Source organism: Cibotium barometz, chromosome 31 (assembly GCF_041138505.1).
Source record: "Cibotium barometz isolate CiBa-2024 chromosome 31, ASM4113850v1, whole genome shotgun sequence".
In the NCBI taxonomy this organism is placed as follows: Eukaryota; Viridiplantae; Streptophyta; class Polypodiopsida; order Cyatheales; family Cibotiaceae; genus Cibotium; species Cibotium barometz.
The window spans coordinates 17,895,996-17,917,055 of NC_141076.1; the positions used below are offsets into that span (position 1 = coordinate 17,895,996).

The 21,060-nt window shown below is 46.8% G+C and overlaps 1 protein-coding gene across 1 annotated transcript in view; it reads left to right on the forward strand.

The window, feature by feature from the left end:
• USP (UDP-sugar pyrophosphorylase) overlaps positions 1-21,060 on the forward strand; it is a 75,046-nt gene that overhangs the window by 30,530 nt on the left and 23,456 nt on the right. Inside the window, exon 4 of the mRNA XM_086824794.1 lies at positions 16,055-16,154. Within this exon, the coding sequence (XP_086680920.1) occupies positions 16,055-16,154 (100 nt within the window). The remainder of the gene's footprint in view (positions 1-16,054; positions 16,155-21,060) is intronic.

Consider the following 21,060-nt stretch of genomic DNA (forward strand, 5'->3'; position numbering starts at 1 on the left):
AGAGTATCACAGAAAATGAGGAAGCCAACAACGTCCACCTAAACCAGGCAATGATTGTCACCTTTTTGTACCATAATATGTCTCTTCTCCTTTGTCTTAACCATGTTCATTCAGCATCTTGTTCTTAATCAAGCTTAGGTCTATGGATCAGTACAGCAAGGCTTTCGCGCATGCAACATTGGTATCAAGGGATTCAAGCTCAGCCACTAAGCATAGTCCCAAGGAGGTGCACAATATGCGAAGATGGAGGAAAGCATTCTTTGGGAGTACATACTCAAAACCAGTACATCATTAGCTCTCAGATTAGCTCCAAAGGCCTAGCAACATGCATGATCAGTTCTAGCCATAGTGGTTGAGTGCTTTAGGTGCGGTGCAGTATGGTATGTGTATGGTACGAGTACGTAAAGTACTCATCAAGATAAATACTTTAAGTATGTTCACGTTTTTTACCATGTATATATGTATGTATGTATAATGGTAAACCGTAATACTAAAATGAAAACTAATCGATTAACTACTAAGCAATGACCACTGATTAAAATAATTAAAAAACGGGCCAAATAAGTGTTGTACATTGAACCTTGTATTTGCTATGAAGACCTTATCCGTACGAGGTACGATACGTATGGAGTGGTACGAAAAGTACTGAAGGTACTCATTGGATGAGTACAGGTACGGAATGCAACTATGGTTCTAGCAGGTGGCCCGCTGTTGTGTTAAGGGAAAGGGAAAGTAGGCATGGGACGATAGTGGAACAGATGCTTAGTTCTTCAGCAAGACTTGGAAGTGGAGATCAAAAGTGGAAGGTGTTTAGACAAAGTGTCAAAGTCAGAGTCAAAGTAGAAGGTCAAAGTCAAAAGTCCAGAGTGGAAGGATGACAGAGTGTCTACCTCCTCGTTAAGTCTAGCAGGAGGGGATGTCACGTGCATACCCGTGCCATGGCCTAATCCTTGGCATGAACACATAATGCCTGTTTAGGACAGCAGTTAGGACAGCATCAACATCAACATCAACATCCTGGAGAGCATGGGTAACCAGTCCGCAGCATTCAAGACTATCCTACAGCAGTTAGCAACAACAGAGTACCTAGGCAAGCAGGCAGTTAGCATCATCCAATCGGCCAATAGTTGGGGCAAAGCAAGGAAATAGCGCATCACACCCCCACACTAGCTCAGTACTTTCATACTTTATTTCATGTTCATTTTGTCCTTTTTTTTCGAGACATCCAGAAGACATTGACAGTTGTACATTGATTTGTCTCACAGGTCGAGTTCGGCCTCTAGTAGACGTTAATACAGCTTTCTCTCTCTCTCGCTGCCTTACCTGCCAGCCCTACCTGCGCGCTTCCTCTGCGTGCTCCCTCTCGCTGCGCGCTCTCCCTCTCGCTGCGCGCTCCCTCTCCCTAGCTACCCGCCTGTGCGCTCTCTCTCTTTCTTTCTTTTTCTCTTTCTCCTCCTTTCCTTCTCGCTGCCTACCTTTCCCGTTGCCCAGCTCTCCTGCTACTCTCACATACGCACCTGTGCACCTATTGCCCACCTGCGCACCTTAGTTGTAGGGTAGGGTTGTAACCCACCCCCAAGCAGGTAAGGGCTTGCACCTCATGGGGGTGGGGTTCGTGAATAGCAACCTCTCAAACAGTCCAACAGTTTGACATGGCCAGCAAGAAAACCTTCTCCGAAACCCTTATCTCCCCTCCTACCTAACCCAATGAAAAACCATCACCATGGGAGCGGTACCTCCTGAGCATGATTCAACATCTTCAGCAAACAAATTCAGCCTTGCAAAATGAACTACATCAGACAATACAACATCTTTCAACCCTGGAGAAACAGATTAAGGAACAACAACACGAAAAAGAAAACAGGGAGGAAATCACACAGGTAAATTTACTTGATCCACAGCCTAAAGAAATTCTCATTAAAGAAGTAATATCACAGATTAACGAAGAGAACAAGCAGCAATGGATTGCAAAAGAAATTAAGGTGGGTGGTTTGTCAGAGGGTTGGGAACAGGTGGAGGTATTGGAGGACGAGGAGATTGCGAATGATACTTATGTCCCGGAATGCGAGATTCTACAAAGAAAGCTGTGCAGAGCTATCCCTTTCATCGACCTTGGAGATCCCTCAGTGGCAATCAAAGGAAAACATGTGGTTTTGAGGTACGCAGATATGAAAGACAAAATTAAAGTCATGAAGCAAACAAGGTCACTTAAGGGAACGAAGGTGTGGATGGTGGATGAACTCATAGCCAGACAACTAAAAAACAGGAAACAAGAACTCAATAAAGTATACAAAGCAAGGAAACAAGGAAAATGGGCAGTCTACCGTAGAGGTAGAGCTGTTATTGCAGATTTCAGGACAACCAAACATGGTAGTAATGAAGAGTAGCTGCTAGAGAAATCCTTCATGTTATCTAGGATTCTCCTACGGTCATGTAGGGAATTTGAACTATTTCTAGTTTTATCTCTATTTTCATTTTGTTGCCCCCGAAGTGGAATGTAATCACATGGATATATCTGATTAGTCCTATAGGTCAGATGTGGCCTCTAAGGACGTTAATATAGTTTTCTTTCTTTTCTTTCTTTCTTTCTTCTCATACCATTTTATACCCCCAGTATGGTACAGGATGGAGCTAGCTAGGTTGCATATCATGATTGTATACTCCATGCATATAGCTTTGCATTCTCCTAGTAATAGAGCTCCATCCCCTGCACACCCAGATTCAGCTTTTTTATTCAGTACTTTTTCATTTTGTTGGGATGACAGAGGATACCCCATACAGGTACTCCGATTTGTCTCATAGGCCGAGTTCGGTCTTTTGGAAGACGTTAATAAAATCTTTCTTTCTTTCTCTCTCTCTCTCTCTCTCTCTCTCTCTCTCTCTCTCTCTCACTGTTCGCTGTTCTTGCCTGCCTGCATCCCGCCTTTTGACCCCTCCATCTCTCTCTCTCTCTCTCTGTCTCTCTGTCTCTCTCTCTCTCTTCGCTGTTCGATGTCTCTCTCTCTCTCTTCGTTGTTCGCTTCCGCCGCCCCCCCCCTCTCTCTCTCTTCGCTGTCTCTCTCTCTCTTCGCTGTCTCTCTCTCTCTTCGCTATTCTGTGTGGGAGAAAGAAGAATTAGGGTTAGGTTAATTCATGTGTGGGAGACATACACAGAGAGAACAAGGGAGAGAGAGAGAGAGAGTTGTGGGGATAAGTCAACTCATGATATTATGAGTGTGTGACTCCCCTATCACACATGTATATTGCACTAGTACACATAGTGCACTTAGTACATTAAAAGTACTAAGTGTACTATGTACTATAACTTATGGGCTTGTACACACTATAAGGGTGGGCATAACGCCTTTACCCCAACAACCTCCCACTTAAAGGCAAAGTGCCCTTAAGTAAAGGAAAAGAAAAATCAGCATGTACATGATAATATACAAGGCCATATCAAGGCTGAAACTGGCCTCATCCAATGCCCATCAAGTGTCTGCAATGAGCAAACCGCTCCGGAGGCAAACTCTTTGTCAACAGATCAGCCGGGTTGTCATCCGTGTGAATCTTAACAAGCTGAATTTGCTTGTTCTCTATCACCTCTCTGATGAAGTGATACTTCACATCCACATGCTTCGTCTTTGCATGAAAGACAAGATTCTTTGCCAACTGGATGGCACTCTGACTGTCACAATGCAACAATGGAACATCCCCTGTATAACCCAAATCAACCACTAACCGAGATAGCCATAATGCCTCCTTGCAAGCCTCTGTGGCTGCAATATACTCGGCCTCTGTAGTAGATAAGGCTGTGCACTTCTGCATCCTGGATATCCATGACACAGCACCTCCTGTGAATGTAAACACATAACCGGTAGTAGACTTCCGGTTATCTGGATGACCGGCATAATCCGAATCCGTGTAACCATGCACTAATGCATCCTGTTTGCCAAAGCAAATGCACATATCCTGTGTGCCCTTCAGGTATCTCAGGACACCTTTCACTGCTTCCCAATGCTTCTTGCCAGGGTTTGCCATGTATCTAGAAACCACTCCCATTGCAAATGCAATGTCCGGCCTAGTAGCAACCATGGCATACATGAGACTGCCACAAGCTGAAGCATACGGAATCTTGGCCATATCAGCCCTGTCTCTATCCGACTGTGGGCTGTCCATAGCACTGAGTTTCACATATGGAGGCAAAGGAGTACTAGTCTTCTTCCCCCCGTCCATATTGAACCTCTGCAAGACTTTGCAAATGTATTCCTTCTGAGACAAATACAACACATGCTGATTTCTGTCCCGAAGTATCCGCATACCCAAAATGTGATTTGCATCACCCAAATCCTTCATATCAAAGGTTTCATGCAGCCTCTTCTTCAAGGTATCCATCTCCTTACGAGATTTCCCGGCAATCAACATATCATCAACATACAAGATGAGGATCAATAGACTGCCATCCAAAGCTTTCTTGGTGTACAAGCAGTGATCTATGTCACTTCTCCTGAATTTCTGGGATTTCATGAATGTATCAAATTTGTGATACCATTCCCTTGGTGCCTGTTTGAGCCCATAAAGACTCTTTTTTAGCTTGCATACAAGCTTCTCCTTTCCACTCACTGCATAACCCTCTGGCTGTTGCATATATATCTCCTCATGGAGATCACCGTGAAGAAAAGCAGTTTTCACATCCATCTGAATCAAGTCCAGATCATGATGTGCAACCAAAGCTAACACAGCTCTAAGTGTGGTCATTTTGACCACTGGAGAGAAGATCTCCTCAAAGTCCGCACCATATTCCTGCTTGAAGCCCTTAGCCACTAACCTGGCTTTGTATCTTGGCTTTGCATCTGGTGCAACTTTGAGCCTGTATACCCACTTGCATGGCAAAACCTTCTTGCTTGCAGGCAAATGCACCAACTTCCATGTTCCATTTTTGTGCAGAGAATCCATCTCTGACTTCATGGCACGCTCCCAAAGAGCCTTGTCTGCCCTCTGTAAAGCCTCTTTATAACATGAGGGCTCCCCACAGTCAGTAAGCATCAAGTAGTCAACCCCTGGAACAAACTTGTCAGGGGCTCTGGAGGGTCTAGTGGACCTCCGTACCCAATGACCATCATTTGCAGGTTGCTGTCCAGCCTGCATATCACCTATTGGTGGCTCCTGTTCCATGCCATAAGGCTGAAAAATCATGCCCGGTATCTCCTCTAACTGTGGTATGTCCATAGGGATATCTTCTGCCATCTCTGGCTGTCCATTTGGACCATTTTCAGCACCATTTAAGGGCTGGTTTTCCTGCTGTAATGGCTGATTTACAGCCCTTGGTTGTTGTCCATGATGTCCATCATCATCAAAGATGACTCTGCCAGGCTCCTGTTGCCTTGCAGGCTCCTTATACATGCATGTTTCATCAAAAATGACATCATTGCTGCGTATGATCTTTCTATTCACGGGATCCCAAAGTCTATACCCCATTTCACCTCTGTCACCATATCCTAGGAATATGCATTTGTGAGACTTAGGATCAAGTTTGGTGCGCATTTCCCTGCGTATGTGCACGTACGCAACGCAACCAAACACTCTCAAGTGCTTGTATGACGGAGGCTTCCCTGTCCATACTTCTTCTGGCACTTTCCCACCAAGCCTCGTGTTAGGTGACCTGTTTATAAGGTGAACGGCTGTCATAACAGCTTCAGCCCAAAAACCATGAGGTAATGCAGCATGTGACAACATAGAACGGACCTTCTCCTGTATGGTCCTGTTCATCCTCTCTGCTGTCCCGTTTTGTGGAGGATCATAAGGAGTAGAGAGCTCCCTCTTGATGCCTTTAGCATCACAAAAGTCCTGAAACTGTTTGGACGTATACTCTCCACCATTGTCGGAACGCAAAGCCTTCAGTGTTTTGCCAGTTTGATTCTCAACATGAGCAACAAACTTCTGAAACACTGAGAATGTATCACTCTTCAAACGAAGAGGATAAACCCACACCTTGCGTGTGGCATCATCAATAAAAGACACAATATTTTGCCCCTCCCAAAGAAAGCTGAGGCATCTCACATACATCTGTATGCACAAGCTCTAACTGAGCATCTTTCTGTCCAAGAGCTTTCTTGTGGGGGCACTGTAATTGCCTACCATATATACAATGCTCACAAAACTGAAAACTTGAAAACTTTAGAGAAGGCAAGTAACCCAAACGAGACAATTGCTCCATTCCTTTGACACTCATGTGTCCCAACCGGCTATGCCACATAGAGATTTCCGGCAGCTCGGTTGCATTTACAGTAGCATGGTGACAAACACCTGCATGCATGAAATAAAGAGTATCCACCTTAGAGCCTCTGGCAACAACCAGTGAGCCGTTACTAATTTTCCACTTTCCACTACCAAATGTGGTAACATAATCAGCATCATCAAGCTGTCCAGTAGAAAGCAGATTCTTCTTGATCTCAGGCACATGCCTGACATCATGGAGCATAAGCTGTGAGCCATCTGAAAACACAAGCCTAACATCACCTCTGCCAAGAATCTTGCATGCATGGTTATCACCCAAATAAACCACTCCTTCATTGCCAGCAGTATACCTGACAAACAAGTCTCTGCAACCCGTGACATGAAAGGAGGCACCTGAATCAATGATCCATGAGTGCATACCATGACCACCTGTAAGAAGTGAATGGGCATCAAGTGAAGACGTAAATAGGACCTCATCCTCACTGCCACCTGCATGTGACACATTGATTTCTTCAAGCTTGACTCCACTTTTGCCCTTTGGCTTTACATCTTTGGCTTCATCTTTCTCTTTGTCTTTGCCTTTTCCCTTTTCCTTTTGATCATTTTTCCATTTGTAGCATTGCTTTTTAATGTGTCCCTTTTTGCCACAATAATGGCATTCCAAATCCTTTTTGGAACGAGACTTGCTCCTTCCCCTTTCTTGGCTTTTCCCCCTTTGTTGGGATCTCCCACGTGCATTCATTGCATTGGACTTTCCAACAGAGTTGTTTTTCCTGTTCATCTCTTCTTGAAGAAGAGCACCCTCAACATCTGCATATGACAGCATAGCATGCGAATTGCTAGTGGCTGTCTTGAATGTGTCCCAACTCTCTGGCAAAGTGCATAACAGAAAAGTGGCTTTGAACTCATCGTCCATTGCCAACTTTTGATTAATGACCTGGCTGACAATACCATTAAACTCATTTAGATGGGCAACCATAGATGCCCCTATTTCTGGAGCAACACATTATAGCACTGGGTTTGCCAAATATCATAGTTATGTGAGCCTTCAAGCTTCTTGATATGAAGCAATGAAGAGCTCTCACCTGTGGGGTTGCCATAGCAATATGCAACCTATCAATGCCTGACTCCCTGCAAAATGTGCAAACACTGCACCAAAAGCACACAAAGTGCTCACAGTTGTTCTCCCAAGCTTTATCTCCCACTGCGGAAGCACAAATGCAACTTTTCTCCCACTTTATGTGATGAAATCACCAAAATCTGGTTGCTGCAGATTTTGGACAGCACCTTAAATATGCTCTATTGCCCTTCCAAAGTACTGTACAACAGTACCAATTGCTCACCAATGATGTACCAAACATGTACCGGCAAGTACAGCAGCTGAAATTGAACCTTTTGGTCACTCAAAACAGTGTACAGCCATGCCAAAACTTGCACAAAGCTGTGCCAAATCTGTACCAGCAGGTACAGTAGCAATAAATGCTATCCTGGCTGTCCAAATGAGTGAAAATCAGACTTTTACAGTCCCGAACACTGCATACAACAGTTCCAAACAGAAATTGGGCAAAAGCTCCTTGACTGCAAGCTGATTTTTGAGGATTCAAGGCATAAATGTCTTGCCTGCTGCTTTGCCAAGCTTAACGAGCATAAAATCTTGAAAAGCCCCTTAATTTAAGATCAATTGCTGATCAAACATGGTACATTGACGCACATAAAGGCATCCAGAGTGTTCACGATGCTTCCCCCTGGCCACATATACATCCAATACATGAAAGCCCCTTGATTTACAGGCACATTGAGTGCTTGTAAGGCATCAACACATTATCCACAGCATCAAATGCGATTGCCTGCATGCAAATCAATCCAATCAGCACAAAAGCCCCTTGATTTGCACTGCAATTTGCTGCAATTTTGCCCAAATGTGCGATTTCTCACATCATACAGCATGTATGAGTGCTTAATTGCACAATTACATCAAAAGCCCCAAATTTCGACATTCAATTTCCTGCAAATTGATCCTGATTGTGACCAATTTCTTGCAAATTGATCCTGATTGTGACCAATGTCACCCAATTTTGTCCAATTTTGCTCAAAAATTGAGCAATTGGGCACCTGTACCTGCTCAATTGTTGATTGTACTTGCTCAATTGCAAATCCCAAAAAAAATTTGAGGAAAATACCTTGTAATTTTTTGATTTTTCTTTTTGTTGCAGGAAAATGGGGTTGATGATTTTTGCTGCTGTTGTGCAGAAATGGGCAAGTGCAGGCGTACAAGGCTTCTCCTAGCTGCTGGTGATATTACTGTTGTAGAAAGTGAGGCCAGAAGGTGCAAGGCGATGGCACAACGTACAATTCGTTGGCTGCCCAACATACGTGGAGCGAACGAATTTGCCTGAGGAGAGATTCGCTGGTACACGCACAACAGATACTCCTCACTCGCTTGCTCGCCTTCGCCTTCAACATGAGTCAACGTGCGCGCTAGCCTCCTCGCTACCTCAGCCACGCTACGGGTGCTTTCCTTCCCTCACGCCTGATTGCTGCCTTCGCATAGTGGTTCGCTCCACGCTCGACGCCTGGTTTCGCCGGTTGTATTGACGCCCGGTGGTTTTACACCGTCAAACGCCCAACATGTCTTACGCCTTGTGGCCAGGCGTTTACAGAGCCTTACGCCTAGTAACTTGCCGTCGACCAACAGACGACCTGCTGTGCAGCGCTTTGCTGCGCTGCCTGTAAGCTAAAACCTGCTGGTCGCTTCTGGCCTCTTCACACACAGGCTGCGCCTAGCCCTAGACCACGTGCTCGCCCAGCCCTAGACCGAGCACAAAGGCTCTTCACGACTGTTGGCTACCTTCCTAAGCCGATTGATACTGCACAGAGATTCGAAGGGCACCGGCTCTGATACCAGTTGTGTGGGAGAAAGAAGAAGTAGGGTTAGGTTAATTCATGTGTGGGAGACATACACAGAGAGAACAAGGGAGAGAGAGAGAGAGAGAGTTGTGGGGATAAGTCAACTCATGATATTATGAGTGTGTGACTCCCCTATCACATGTATATTGTACTAGTACACATAGTGCACTTAGTACATTAAAAGTACTAAGTGTACTATGTACTATAACTTATGGGCTTGTACACACTATAAGGGTGGGCATAACGCCTTTACCCCAACATATTCGCCCGTCGCTTCACTGTTCGCCCGCCTCTCTCCCGCCTAGGCTGGGTCGCGATGCCGGCCCGTCTGCATTTCCGCTAGGCCAGCCTCCGCCCTATCTCCCGCCTCTCTCCCACTGTTCGCTTCCGCCGCCCCCCCCTCTCTCTCTCTCTCTCTCTCTCTCTGTTCGCCGCCCTGGCTGCCCCCCTTTCCCCACCCACCCTTGCTTAGGCCCCCAAGGCAGCAACATAACTCTCTCTCTCTCTTGCTTCTTCCATGGCTTCCCCCTTGCGCAACCCACAAAGGCGACCTTTATGGTCACAAACAAGAGGATAACAAATGTGGAAAAGGAGATGAAGGAATGGAAGGCGGAGATAGAGGGATGGTGGAAGGAGAAAGCCAACTTTCTCCAAATGGTATTCAATGAGGGTAAGCGGTGGAAAGAGGAGGAGAAGGACCTCATAGCAGAAGTCAAAGACCTTCACGGGGAAGTCAACACGCTCAAAGGCGTAATTTCAGCTCTTCAGGTGGAGCTTGCAGAGGCTAAGGCAAATGGTGGACTTGAAGAAGGTGAAATTCAGCCATCCATGATAGAAGAGCTCAAGGTTATCAAGGAACAAGTACGGGCAATTAAGGAAGAAGAGAAGCAACACGAAGCAAAGACTTCCTCATGGGTGGAAGTCATCACCAAGACTCAAAGGAAGATGGATGAAGCGGAGAAGTGGATAGAGGTCGCCAAGAAGGGTAAAGGTAAGGAGACAACAACCCCTACACCTACAATCATTAACATGACTTCAGAAGAGGAACAACGAAGACGTACACGTGCTTTGCATGTGAGGATTACCGGCCTTAAAGACGGGGATAAAGCTCAAGAGGAGGTGAAAGAGCTTATGGTGTTGATGGGGATTGACAGTCGGGCACACGCAAAAGCCTGGAGAGTGGGCAAAAAAAGCGGAGGCAACGGGGAAACATCAAAGGAAAGAGCTCTCATACTTTGCTTCCCCTCTATTGAGGCGAAGGAGTTCTTGGTGACGATCTTACTCTTTCACAGCTTGCACATATGAAGGAAGTCATGCCAGAGATCAGGGCGGCAAGAGAAAAGGGAAAGATAGCATTTTATAGAGAAGGGAGGGTGGTCATCATGGAGCGACGCTCTACATGACGGTGCGAGACCTATGGGACCAAATTAAAGCTGGCAGCCTGGAACTGCAATGGATCCCTCAAACTTGATGTAGGTGCCTTTGAGGACAGCTTTAGAGATAGAGATATAGTCTTCTACTCGGAGACTCACCAGGCCCCTGGTCAGATGATGCCACAGGTGACAAGATACAGATGGGAGACAGCTTGCAGAGTAGGGACGAGATCTATACACAGTAGTAGAGGATCAAGGGGGTGGCAGTTCTTTTCAGGGAGGAGCTGCAACCGCTTCTACACATCGTTCGGAGAGATGATCAGGCCAGATATATGTGGGTGAGACTGAGGGCCGACACAGGCAAATTCCTGTATATTGCCATATGCTATTTTGCTCCTAGTACATCGACATATGCAGCACCTAGACGGCAGTCTCCTTTCTCTGTGCTAGATGATGACATATGGGAGTTCTCTAGGGATGGAGACATCATCCTGTTAGGGGACTTTAATGCCCAGACGGGCAACCGCCAGACAGCCTTTTATGATACCTCAGAGGAGATGCTGAGAGAGCTGGACACTCTGGATATGGGATTAGACAGACGCTCACAGGATGTGGAGTGCATAGAGTATGGGAGATATTTGGTAGATATGGGGACTGCACATGGGTTGGCCATACTTAATGGCTTGCAGAGGTTTCCGTCAGCAGCTGGATTTACTTGCTTTCCACATAGACATGGTGCTAGCACAGTGGATTATGTTATGGCTATGCCGAGCTTTGTTTCATGTATTGAGGACTTCACAGTTGGATCTCGGCCCATTGGGGTAGTAGTGGATCATGCATTGTTGACATTGACCATCTCTTTTCACTTTACCACAGCTCAGAGGACACGAGGGGCAGATCACACTCGATATACTTTTACTTCAGAGACTCATGCTGTCTATAGAGATGGGATTTATAGACGTCTGTACACAGAGGAGCCAGGGAGACCTTTGGAGGAGCTGACCCATATACTAACAGAGACTTTACAGGATGCAGCGAGAGAGGCATATCCACATACTCAGCCTGGACAGAGACAATGTTCTGGGTGTATGCCCCAGAACAGCTGGTATGATGAGGAGTGCAGAGAGACAAGAGCCCGACTGCAGTGGGAGGTTGCTTTGGGAGTCACTACTCACCGACAGTCACGTATTGCCTTCCGGCGCCTTGGGCGAAGGAAGAAGCGGGCCTTCCTTGCTCAGCTAGAGCAGGAATTATACCAGTTGTTCTTGAGCCAGGATTCGAGGGAGGCTTGGCGTTTGTTTCATGAGTCCTCCCCTGCTTTGGCCATCACTTCTACAGAGGTCTAGGGTAGTTATGCAGCATCTCTATATACAGTTCTTGGACAGACACCTTTTCCTGACCCGCCAGCACCATGCCCACAGACATGTACACATGTACTTTCTTTACCGCAGAGATGGTAAGGAAGGCCCTTGATAGGATGAAGACTGGGAGAGCATATGATCATGATGGATTGGTCGCTGAGCACTTTATTCATGCGAGAGACATGCTGGCAGAGCTTCTAGCAGTGATGTTCAATCGTGCTATGTGTGAAGGCTTACCGGAGACTTGGAGTATGTCCACCATCGTGCCTATCTTCAAGTCAGAGGACCCGATGGAGCCAGGGAATTATCGCACATGATTGGTCACACACTAGCACGATTGTATGCATCCATTCTTGAGCAGCAGTTGAGTAGATGGGCAGAGAGAGAGGGCATTCGAGCAGAGGGACAGGCAGGGTTCAGGAGAGGTTTCTCTACTCTTGACCACATCTTGACTCTGCGGGCCATTATTGAGGAGGGCAGGTCGCATGGGCGACGGATTTATTGTAGCTTTGTGGACTTCCGCAAAGCATTTGATACAGTGCCCAGAGCCAGATTGATGAGGCGATTACAGGAGATGGGGGTACCCACAGAGCTCATATGGGGGATTATGGCTTTATATAGATCAGTTGCAGGATAGGTACGCACCCCAGAGGGGGTCTCTACTTTGGTTCACTCCACTATAGGAGTGAAGCAAGGTTGCCCGTTATCTCCTTCATTGTTTGGTATGTATGTGGATGAGGCTTCTGACTACATTGAGAGATTGGGGAACAGAGGAGCCCAGCTAGCAGGTACTTGGATCCCACTATTGTTATATGCTGATGATATTGTGTTGATCTCTGACTCCCCTGAGGGTATGTAGCGTCATCTGGATGCTTTACATGACATGATAGTGGATTGTCTGTCAACCTTGGCAAAACCAAGGTTATGGTGTTTAACACCACGCCACAGTGGGTTAGGCGATCAGCTCCCACATTTACATATGGGCAGGAGATTGTGGAGTATACAGATGCATATACATATCTTGGGGTAGTATTCAGTGGGCCAGTGTTTTCGATGAGGAGAGCAGCAGAGACTAGATTGACTAGAGCACATGCAGCCCTGGGTGGTTTGGAGAGGATGTGTTCGCAGGTTCAGTTTCAGGAACCTCGAACGAAACTTTGGCTTTTTGACACTCTAGTGACACCAGCTATGCTTTATGGAGTGCAGATATGGGGACCTTCAGTGGGCCATCACAGCGCAGGCGGGTGGAGAGGTATGGAGAGGCCTTTGGTATCTATGATTGCTAGGATTATTAGAGCCAAGGCGGTGGTACCTCATGAGATTATTCGAGCAGAGCTGGCGGCTGCCCCTCTCGTGATTGAGGCTCTTACGAGATCAGTCTCCTACATACATGGCTTGTGAGATCTCCCCCGAGACAGATATGCACGCCTCGCCCTTGAGTCCTCCCGACAGTTAGCTTTACAGGGAGACACGGCTTGTTGGTATGGACAGATGACATCTTGGTTCCAGGCACATGGTTTTAGCATGGACAGATTGCCTCCCTCCTAGTATTCTCTGGAGGCACCCTCTCTCACTCTCACACGGACAGAGATTACTAGACTCATCCGTCAGGATTTAGTTCAGCTGGACATTAGGAGGACATGGATACAGCCGACTGAGGAGCTGGGCACGAAGATGGCTTTCTACAGAGAGCATTTTCTTCAGCTCACAGTAGATGGTTTTGTGATTAGACCCAGTTACATGGATGTACACTTGTCTCATGCAGTACGATGTGCTATTGGTCAAATTCGCACATCCTCACACCAGCTTGAGATTGAGATTGGCCGATATAGAGGTATACCAGCTGAGGCCAGGATATGTCGAGTCTGCCATGGGGAGCCAGAGAGAGAGCTGCATTATATATGCCATTGTACTGCATACTATGAGATACGTGGTCGTTTCCCCTGTTTATTCAGAGAGGGTTTTGGACCACTTTCCAGAGTCATGGGGTACCAGGACTAGAGGTGTTTGGGATTGTTCTTGCTTGAGTTGCAGAGATATAGAGATAGCCTGCTTAGGCGCACAGAGAGCCAGACTCAGAGGCACATTACATACTTCTTTAGTCCAGCCATCACTGCGCCAGATGGACCACATCAGCAGCAGGACATGGATACCGCCCACACCATCGGTACACTCATTGATCGGGCGATTGAGCTTGGGTGGTCCAGACGCCCACGACTACGGAGGAGGGCATCCCAGCATAGACGGAGGTTGCAGCGGCGGATTCGGATTATTCTTGCGAGACATGCAGGACACCCAGTCAGGGTGCTGACCACAGAGGATACTGAGGAGATCCGCCAGCGTCCGATGCGGCACATATTATGAGATGGAGGCACCTCCATAGTGTACCCCCCCGTCCCACATGATATTGTATCCCCTCACTGTACTCCACTCACCTCCATAGCGTACCCCCCCCCCCCCCCCCCCCCCCCCCCCCCCCTTCACTATATTTACACCCTATAAGGGTTTCTGTTTACCTTCCAGTTCCAGTTTCATTTTCTAGGTGCCAGTAGTATCATCTTTATTTTTCATTTTCTGGTTTTTTGTCCAGACATTGTATCAGATCCACCATGATGTAACTTTTTGGTCTCATAGGTCATTATGGCCTTTTGAAGACGTTAATATAACATTTCATTTCATTTTCATTTCTCTCTCACACACACACACACACACGCACACACACACACAAGCCTAGAGGCAGAGCAGAAGCAATGGCGGCTATGAACAAGAACTGGCGACGGCGAGTAGGCAGGAACAGAACAGCTTTAGAAGAAGAAGCCAGAAAAGGCGACAGCCTGCAGGAAGAAAAATACGCCCCACAGGAACATTGAAGAGGTGATGACTGGAACACATACACGCAGCTGCACACACACAGATGAGTGCTGCAGACTGCAGGAAGAGGGGAAGTGCACGAGAATCTGAGCGAACCAGAAGAACCAACACACACAGCAGCTGTGCACACACACACACAAGCCTTAGGCTGAGAAGAAGCAGAGGCAGCTATGAACAAGAATTGGCGACCAGCAGGCAGAAAGGGATCAACTGCAGGAGGAGGGGAGGGCGACAGCCAGCAGGAAAAGATGATGTCTAGCAAGAGCAAGAAGAGGTGACTTCCCACTACAAGAACTGGAGTCAACCAGAACAAGCGACAGGAAAAAGGGATGTCAGGGAAAGGTCTTTCCCCAGCAGAAAGGCTCCTCCTGCCAGACAGACAAGCGCTAGGTTTAGGGTTTTAAAGGGGAAATGAGAAAACAAAACAGATGGCTGAACGATCTCCACACAGACCACACTTGCTGCTCTCTCTCTCACACACACACAAACATATGTACACACACACACACACACACACACACACACACACACACACACACATGTACACACACACTTATATAGACATATACATATATGTATATATATACATGTGTGTGTGTGTGGTTTTTTTTTTTGTGTGTATTTATTACATATGTATGTATGTATGTATATGTATATGTACATACACGCAAGTGCGCGACATATGCAGGCATGCATGCATGCATGCATACACACGTTTATATTATATATGTTGCCCGTGCTCTCCTGTTTGAAAGAAAAAGCGGTTTTAAAAGAACTCCCTCCTTTCCTTGTCCTCCTCCACCAGTCTTCAGGTGCTCAATGACTACAGGCAGCCCTTAGTGGAGTAAACACAACCAAACTGGCCCTTTTTTTAGAGAATGAACTTGCAGATCACTTGCTGTTACTTGGACCTCATAAGCTCCCTCCTCTCCTTGTCTTTCTCCACCAGCCTTCAGTTGCTTGATGACTACATGCAGCCCTTTGTGGAGTAAACACAACCAAACTGGCCCTTTTTTTAGAGATCGAACTTGCGGATCACTTGCTGTTGCTTGGACCTCATAGTAAAACCAGGACTTGGATCATGGGAGTCCTGTTACTTCTGCATGACAATCAGGATTTAGATAATGTGAGAACATTTGTGTGGGGTGCATGCTTCGTGCACGCGTGCGCACATATGCACATTTTTAAAAGGGCAAATTAGCAGTTTCTAGAGCTACAGTGATCATCTTATCTTCTGTTTTCAATAAGTTCGATTTCTTCTTCTCTGATGCTCCATGCTGGAGCTGAGCTGATTGGTGAATAATATGCATTTATTTCCTTAAAATGCAGATTGCATTACCTTCTGAAAGCACTACAGGAACATGCTTTCTGGAACTATACATCAAAAGCATCCTGGCTCTTCAAGATGCAAGTATTTCTGCTAATGAAGGTGCTGTCCCTTTCCTTTTAGAATTGGCTCTTCACTAGTAGTGAGAATAGTGGTGCTTTTTATCAGCTTGAGTATCAGTTTGTTAAGTTTGCCTTGAATGTTGATGTAAGGCACCGAGTATGAAGGCGCCATCTTATGCAGTTCAGAGTAAAGCTGTAAATGTGTTGGAGCTTCTACAGCTAGTCTACCATATACCGTAGCATGCCTTATTAATCTGTAGACTTGTCTTTACATCCCTTCTCTCAAGTTTTATTGATGTTTGGTTTGCTGTAAATTTTGGGGCTGAATATTGCTGCTACAGGCTGACACGAGGGGTAAATAGAAAAAGTAAGAGTTTTCTGCAGACGTAGGACTGGCCACTTCAGTAAGCCAGGTAAATCATCCCCACCCCCCGGCGCCCCAGAGCCCACGACGGCCTCTGGCCAGCCCCGAAATAGGTGACTAATCTTCAAATTCAACTGGAAGGAGGGGCAACCTTCTGCACAGAATTGTAAGCATTATCGTATTTCTTGACTCTATGCTGATGTAGGTGGGTTGAAATAACCTAGGGTCAGCTTTGGCTCCTTTTTGTGTCAAGTGCTGGCTGGTACATCTCCATGTTAGGATGCAAATCTTAAACATTCTTGCTGTTCTCTCCTCTCAACTCATGCTTCTTTTGAGCGGCAGTAAGATGGCTTATGGGTACTAGCAGATTGTGGCCAGGTTCGAAAAGTCAGGGCTCAAGGGAAGTGGGCGCGGTATACAGAGAAGGGCGAGTCATTATTACAGACCAGTGCCCCCCATAGGGATGCAGGGTTTATGAGACCATGGATGCGTTGCACTTGGCCACTTGGAATCACAATGGTACTTTGTGCCCAGATCTTGGAGGTTTTGCAGAGACATATATGGGGAGGGATGACTGTCGCCTCTGTTGTGGCTAGGGCAGTGAGATTCCCTCCATCAAGAGTATGCATTGCCTCTCATATGGGACACGTGGCCAAAGCCTACCCTTGATGTCAGTCCTGCCGAGGACGCCCCTCAGACCTGCTCTGAGTCTCCCCGATGCAGGAGCGGAGAGAAATCCACAGGCTAGGCCTGCCCCTCTCCTCAGCCAGATGGATAGGTGCCTTGCCAAGCAGTACCTCTCGCAGAGACTAGGGTTCAAATCCTCCAAATACTAGTGCACAAACAGGCACAAGCTCACAAGCAGGTTCAAGAGTACACTCTGGTACAGCATGAACAGTAGGGTTTCCAGCAGGTACAATAGGTAGTACAAGTGGTACAGTAGGTAAAATAGGGTTCCCAGCAGTACAGCAGGTACAGTAGAAACAGAAGGTTCCCACAGTAGGTACACAGCAGGTACAGTAGGTACAAAAGGTACCCACAGTAGGTACACAGCAAGTACAGTAGGTACAGGAGGTGCACACAGTAGGTACACAGCAGGTACAACAGGTACAGAAAGGTACCCACAGTAGGTACACAACAGACCAGCAGAAAAAGAGAGAGGAAGAGAGAGATGGTCGATCGACTTTCAGCCAGGAAGAGAGAGAGTGATGGGCGTCTGCTTGCAGGAGAAGGAAACAGGGGACAAAAGGTGGAGAAGAATGGGGGAGAGGAGGTGGAGGGGTCCAAGCCCCTTGTGCCATGTTGCACAGCCCACCATCCTTAATGGTGGGCACCTCCTTTTAAGTGTCCACACAATCATGAGGCCATGTGTGGGTGCCCAGAGTTTGGGCTGGCCACACTTTTAACCTTGGGGGAACTCGGGGACTGGGCGAGTGGCTGATGCCCAACTTTAGTAAGTGTGAATTGCTAAGGTTATGAAACCTTTACAATAAATAAACAAGGCTTAAATGAATACTTACCACCTATTCACATGCCACAAACCATATCAGAATACAGGGCATTCACATGGCTCATGGGTGGGCGTCCCCTGCCCCGCAAACTGGACATGTCACAGCAGGCATTCACACGAAAACAAGTCACATAAAATCATTTTCAGGCAAGCAAAGATGCGTGCACATGCATTATGCAATGGACACAACTCCCATTCCTGGAATTTGTAAATAGCAGGTCTTTCCGACACGGAACTGGCTGAGTGGGAAGCCCCCTAACAGTGGGTTCCACGTCTTGGCCACACTACGGGTGAGACAAGGCCTGGCCTCCCGTAGGTATCGCAAGTCCTAGCCTCAGTACGGGTGACATGAAACTCCCTGGCCTCTTGTACCTTGGCACAAAATAGAGGTAGACCACTTGGGTGGCGGCTGGCCAAATGGTGACCCCCACCCACCCCCCCCCCCCCCCCCCCCCCCCCCCCCCCCCCCCCCCCCCCGGGGGCGGCTTCTTCATTCCTATCACTCTCCCACTACAGCTAATCCTTCCGGGTGACGAAGACAGCTCAGCTCTGTGCACCGCCTAATTCACTAGTTCTCTAACTCAGTGGAGATGACGATTGGAGCTTCCCCGGTGGTTGCCTTGCCTCTCGAGCTCCCCTCCCCCCCCCCAAAAAAATAAAAAAATAAAAAATAAAAAAAGAAAAAAAATCATGGGGGAGCTAGTGGATTACAACCTCTTCCGATGCATACCAATGGATTAGAGTGAGTTCTCCGAGACTTTGGCTCCCCTCCGAGTCTGTGTGATCTTCCACCACGCTTGATCTGCCACCACCCCAGCGGCACAACAGTCTTCTCCTTCCCCCTCAGTGTTGCCCCCGGTGGTGAGTGGGATAGCGAGACGATGTCCTCCGCTATCAACTCTCGTAGCATGCAACTAGTACGATCGTGTAACACGCATCAAGGCCTTCTTTATACCTTTTCTTTTAGTGAGTTTAAGCAATCCACTTTAATCTTCAAACACAAGAGGTAGAGGTGTAGAGATGGAGAGCCGACACCAGAGTGGGTCGCAACTACCCACTTAAGGGCCCCCTCCTGCAAGTGGGAGTAATTACTTCGAAGAAACTTACTTGACAATGGTTGACTGTGGAATGCCAAACGCAAGGGTGTGGTAGACCAAACGCCAGTGGAAATTAAGCGGTCTGTAGACAATATAGGGTCTGTAGACAATATAGAAGTCACTTCAGGAGCCAATGTGCGCTCCCAGATCTGCTGAGGGGATGCGGGACTGATGGCTGAATGTTGAAGATGACTTCCTCTGCTGCCTTGGACTGTATCACAATGAAGTGCTCTTGCTAAAGATGTATGCACAAGTTAGAAGATTCAAGCATATATGCTAGCTGCTGTTTTCATGCTAGTTGGTTTTGCTATCATGCTGTCAGCCTGTTTTTTCCCCTGTCCATGACATACTGAAAAATCACATTTTTGAAAGCGCTTCACATGTGTGGCTGTAGGGCTTCATATGCTGGCCGACAGGCTGTTGCTCTGCCTAAATGGGCTGCTTATGCTGGCCAACATGCCCTGATCTAAAGCTTACAAGATTGAAACCGGCCTTCAGATACTTGACGGGCGGTGAGAAACAAACACTCGCACACAAAACACTTCAACACCTTTGAGGACCTGGAAAAGGAAAACAAACAGGGGGAGCTAGAGTGCTCCTGCAAAAGTACACGGACACCGATTGGCCCCAAAACGCAGTGGCACCCCTTGCGGTATTTCTTTAATTGATTATAAGAGAGCTTTGATTACAATAAGGCTGGAAACTCAACCGTCAAACTAGAACCCCTGAAGCCTGCAAAGACCCTGCATCATGGCTTCTTGTCCACTCGGCATCCACAAACAAATCCAGCCAGCCATTGTGTATGTTCCAGCGCAGCCCTATGTGCCTGCAGTTCAGCCCTCATGTGCCCGCCTTGCTTTTCACCAAGAGAGAAAGGATAAGCCCTGCGCTGTAGCTCTGTGTGTCGCCTATGATCCCTGGCGACCAGCCATCCAAGAAGAAGTGCCCCCACGTCGGCTCTTCCACCCTCCTCCTTTTTAACAATAAGGAAGCGCCTAAAAAAAAACAGCCCGTTTTTCTCCTAAAAAGCAAAAACAATAGAGAGAGGCGTGTCCACCCTCCAAAAGAGTTGAAGTCTCTCAAATTTGCTTTTTGAACCATTAAAGGTTATAAAACCTTATAAATTAAAATTTCTTTGCTCCAAAGGTTATAAAACCTTTAAACTTTAATTCTCTTTGTCCCCTTCACACTTGGGGTTGTCCACACATGGGTTTTCCTTTTCAACTCCAAACTGATGCCATTCACACTGTCCACCATGTCCCCGTGCCCACCTGCATACTGTCCAGAGAAAAACACAGGGTCGTAACAAGATACAATGCTTTTATACATTAAGTGCCATATCTTTCTCAACACTCTATTCACTAGGGCAGTGACACTTGTGTATACCTAGTGACATCACTACTTACACACTCAAACACTTAAGTGGCTATAAGCCCTATTTCACACACATTCATTCACCTTTAAGAGGTGTTCACACACATCCTTTTTTTTTTTGTAAAGCTTCATGTCATTAATTACAGGTGGGAAACCTCAAAACGAGGAAAACCCACCAAAAAGACCATATACAAGGGAGACTACTAGAGTGTTCACTATGTTCAGTGTGAACATAGTTAAACATCTAAAAACAATCTGTAAAAAGAGCATACAGAGATGAGTCAATCTCATGAAGAGAGAGACAGTCATATAAAGATTGCTGAAGAGAGGAACGGAAGAATGAGTAAGCATCCAAATGAGGCCCAGCAAAAACTGTCCTGTTGCGAGACTGCCAGGTAGTCCATAAAGCCCAGTAGTGAACCCAATCAAAGAAGACTTTATAGGATCTAAGGGGTGAAGGGAGAAGACCGAAGATCCAAAAGTATTTCCCAAAGGGTGCCTGTTGGAAGCGGGCTCTCAAACGTGCAGCAATCCGATCCAATAAAGTCCTGGTCAGAGGACAACTCCACAAAAGATGAAAGACTGTCTCTTGAGAAGCACC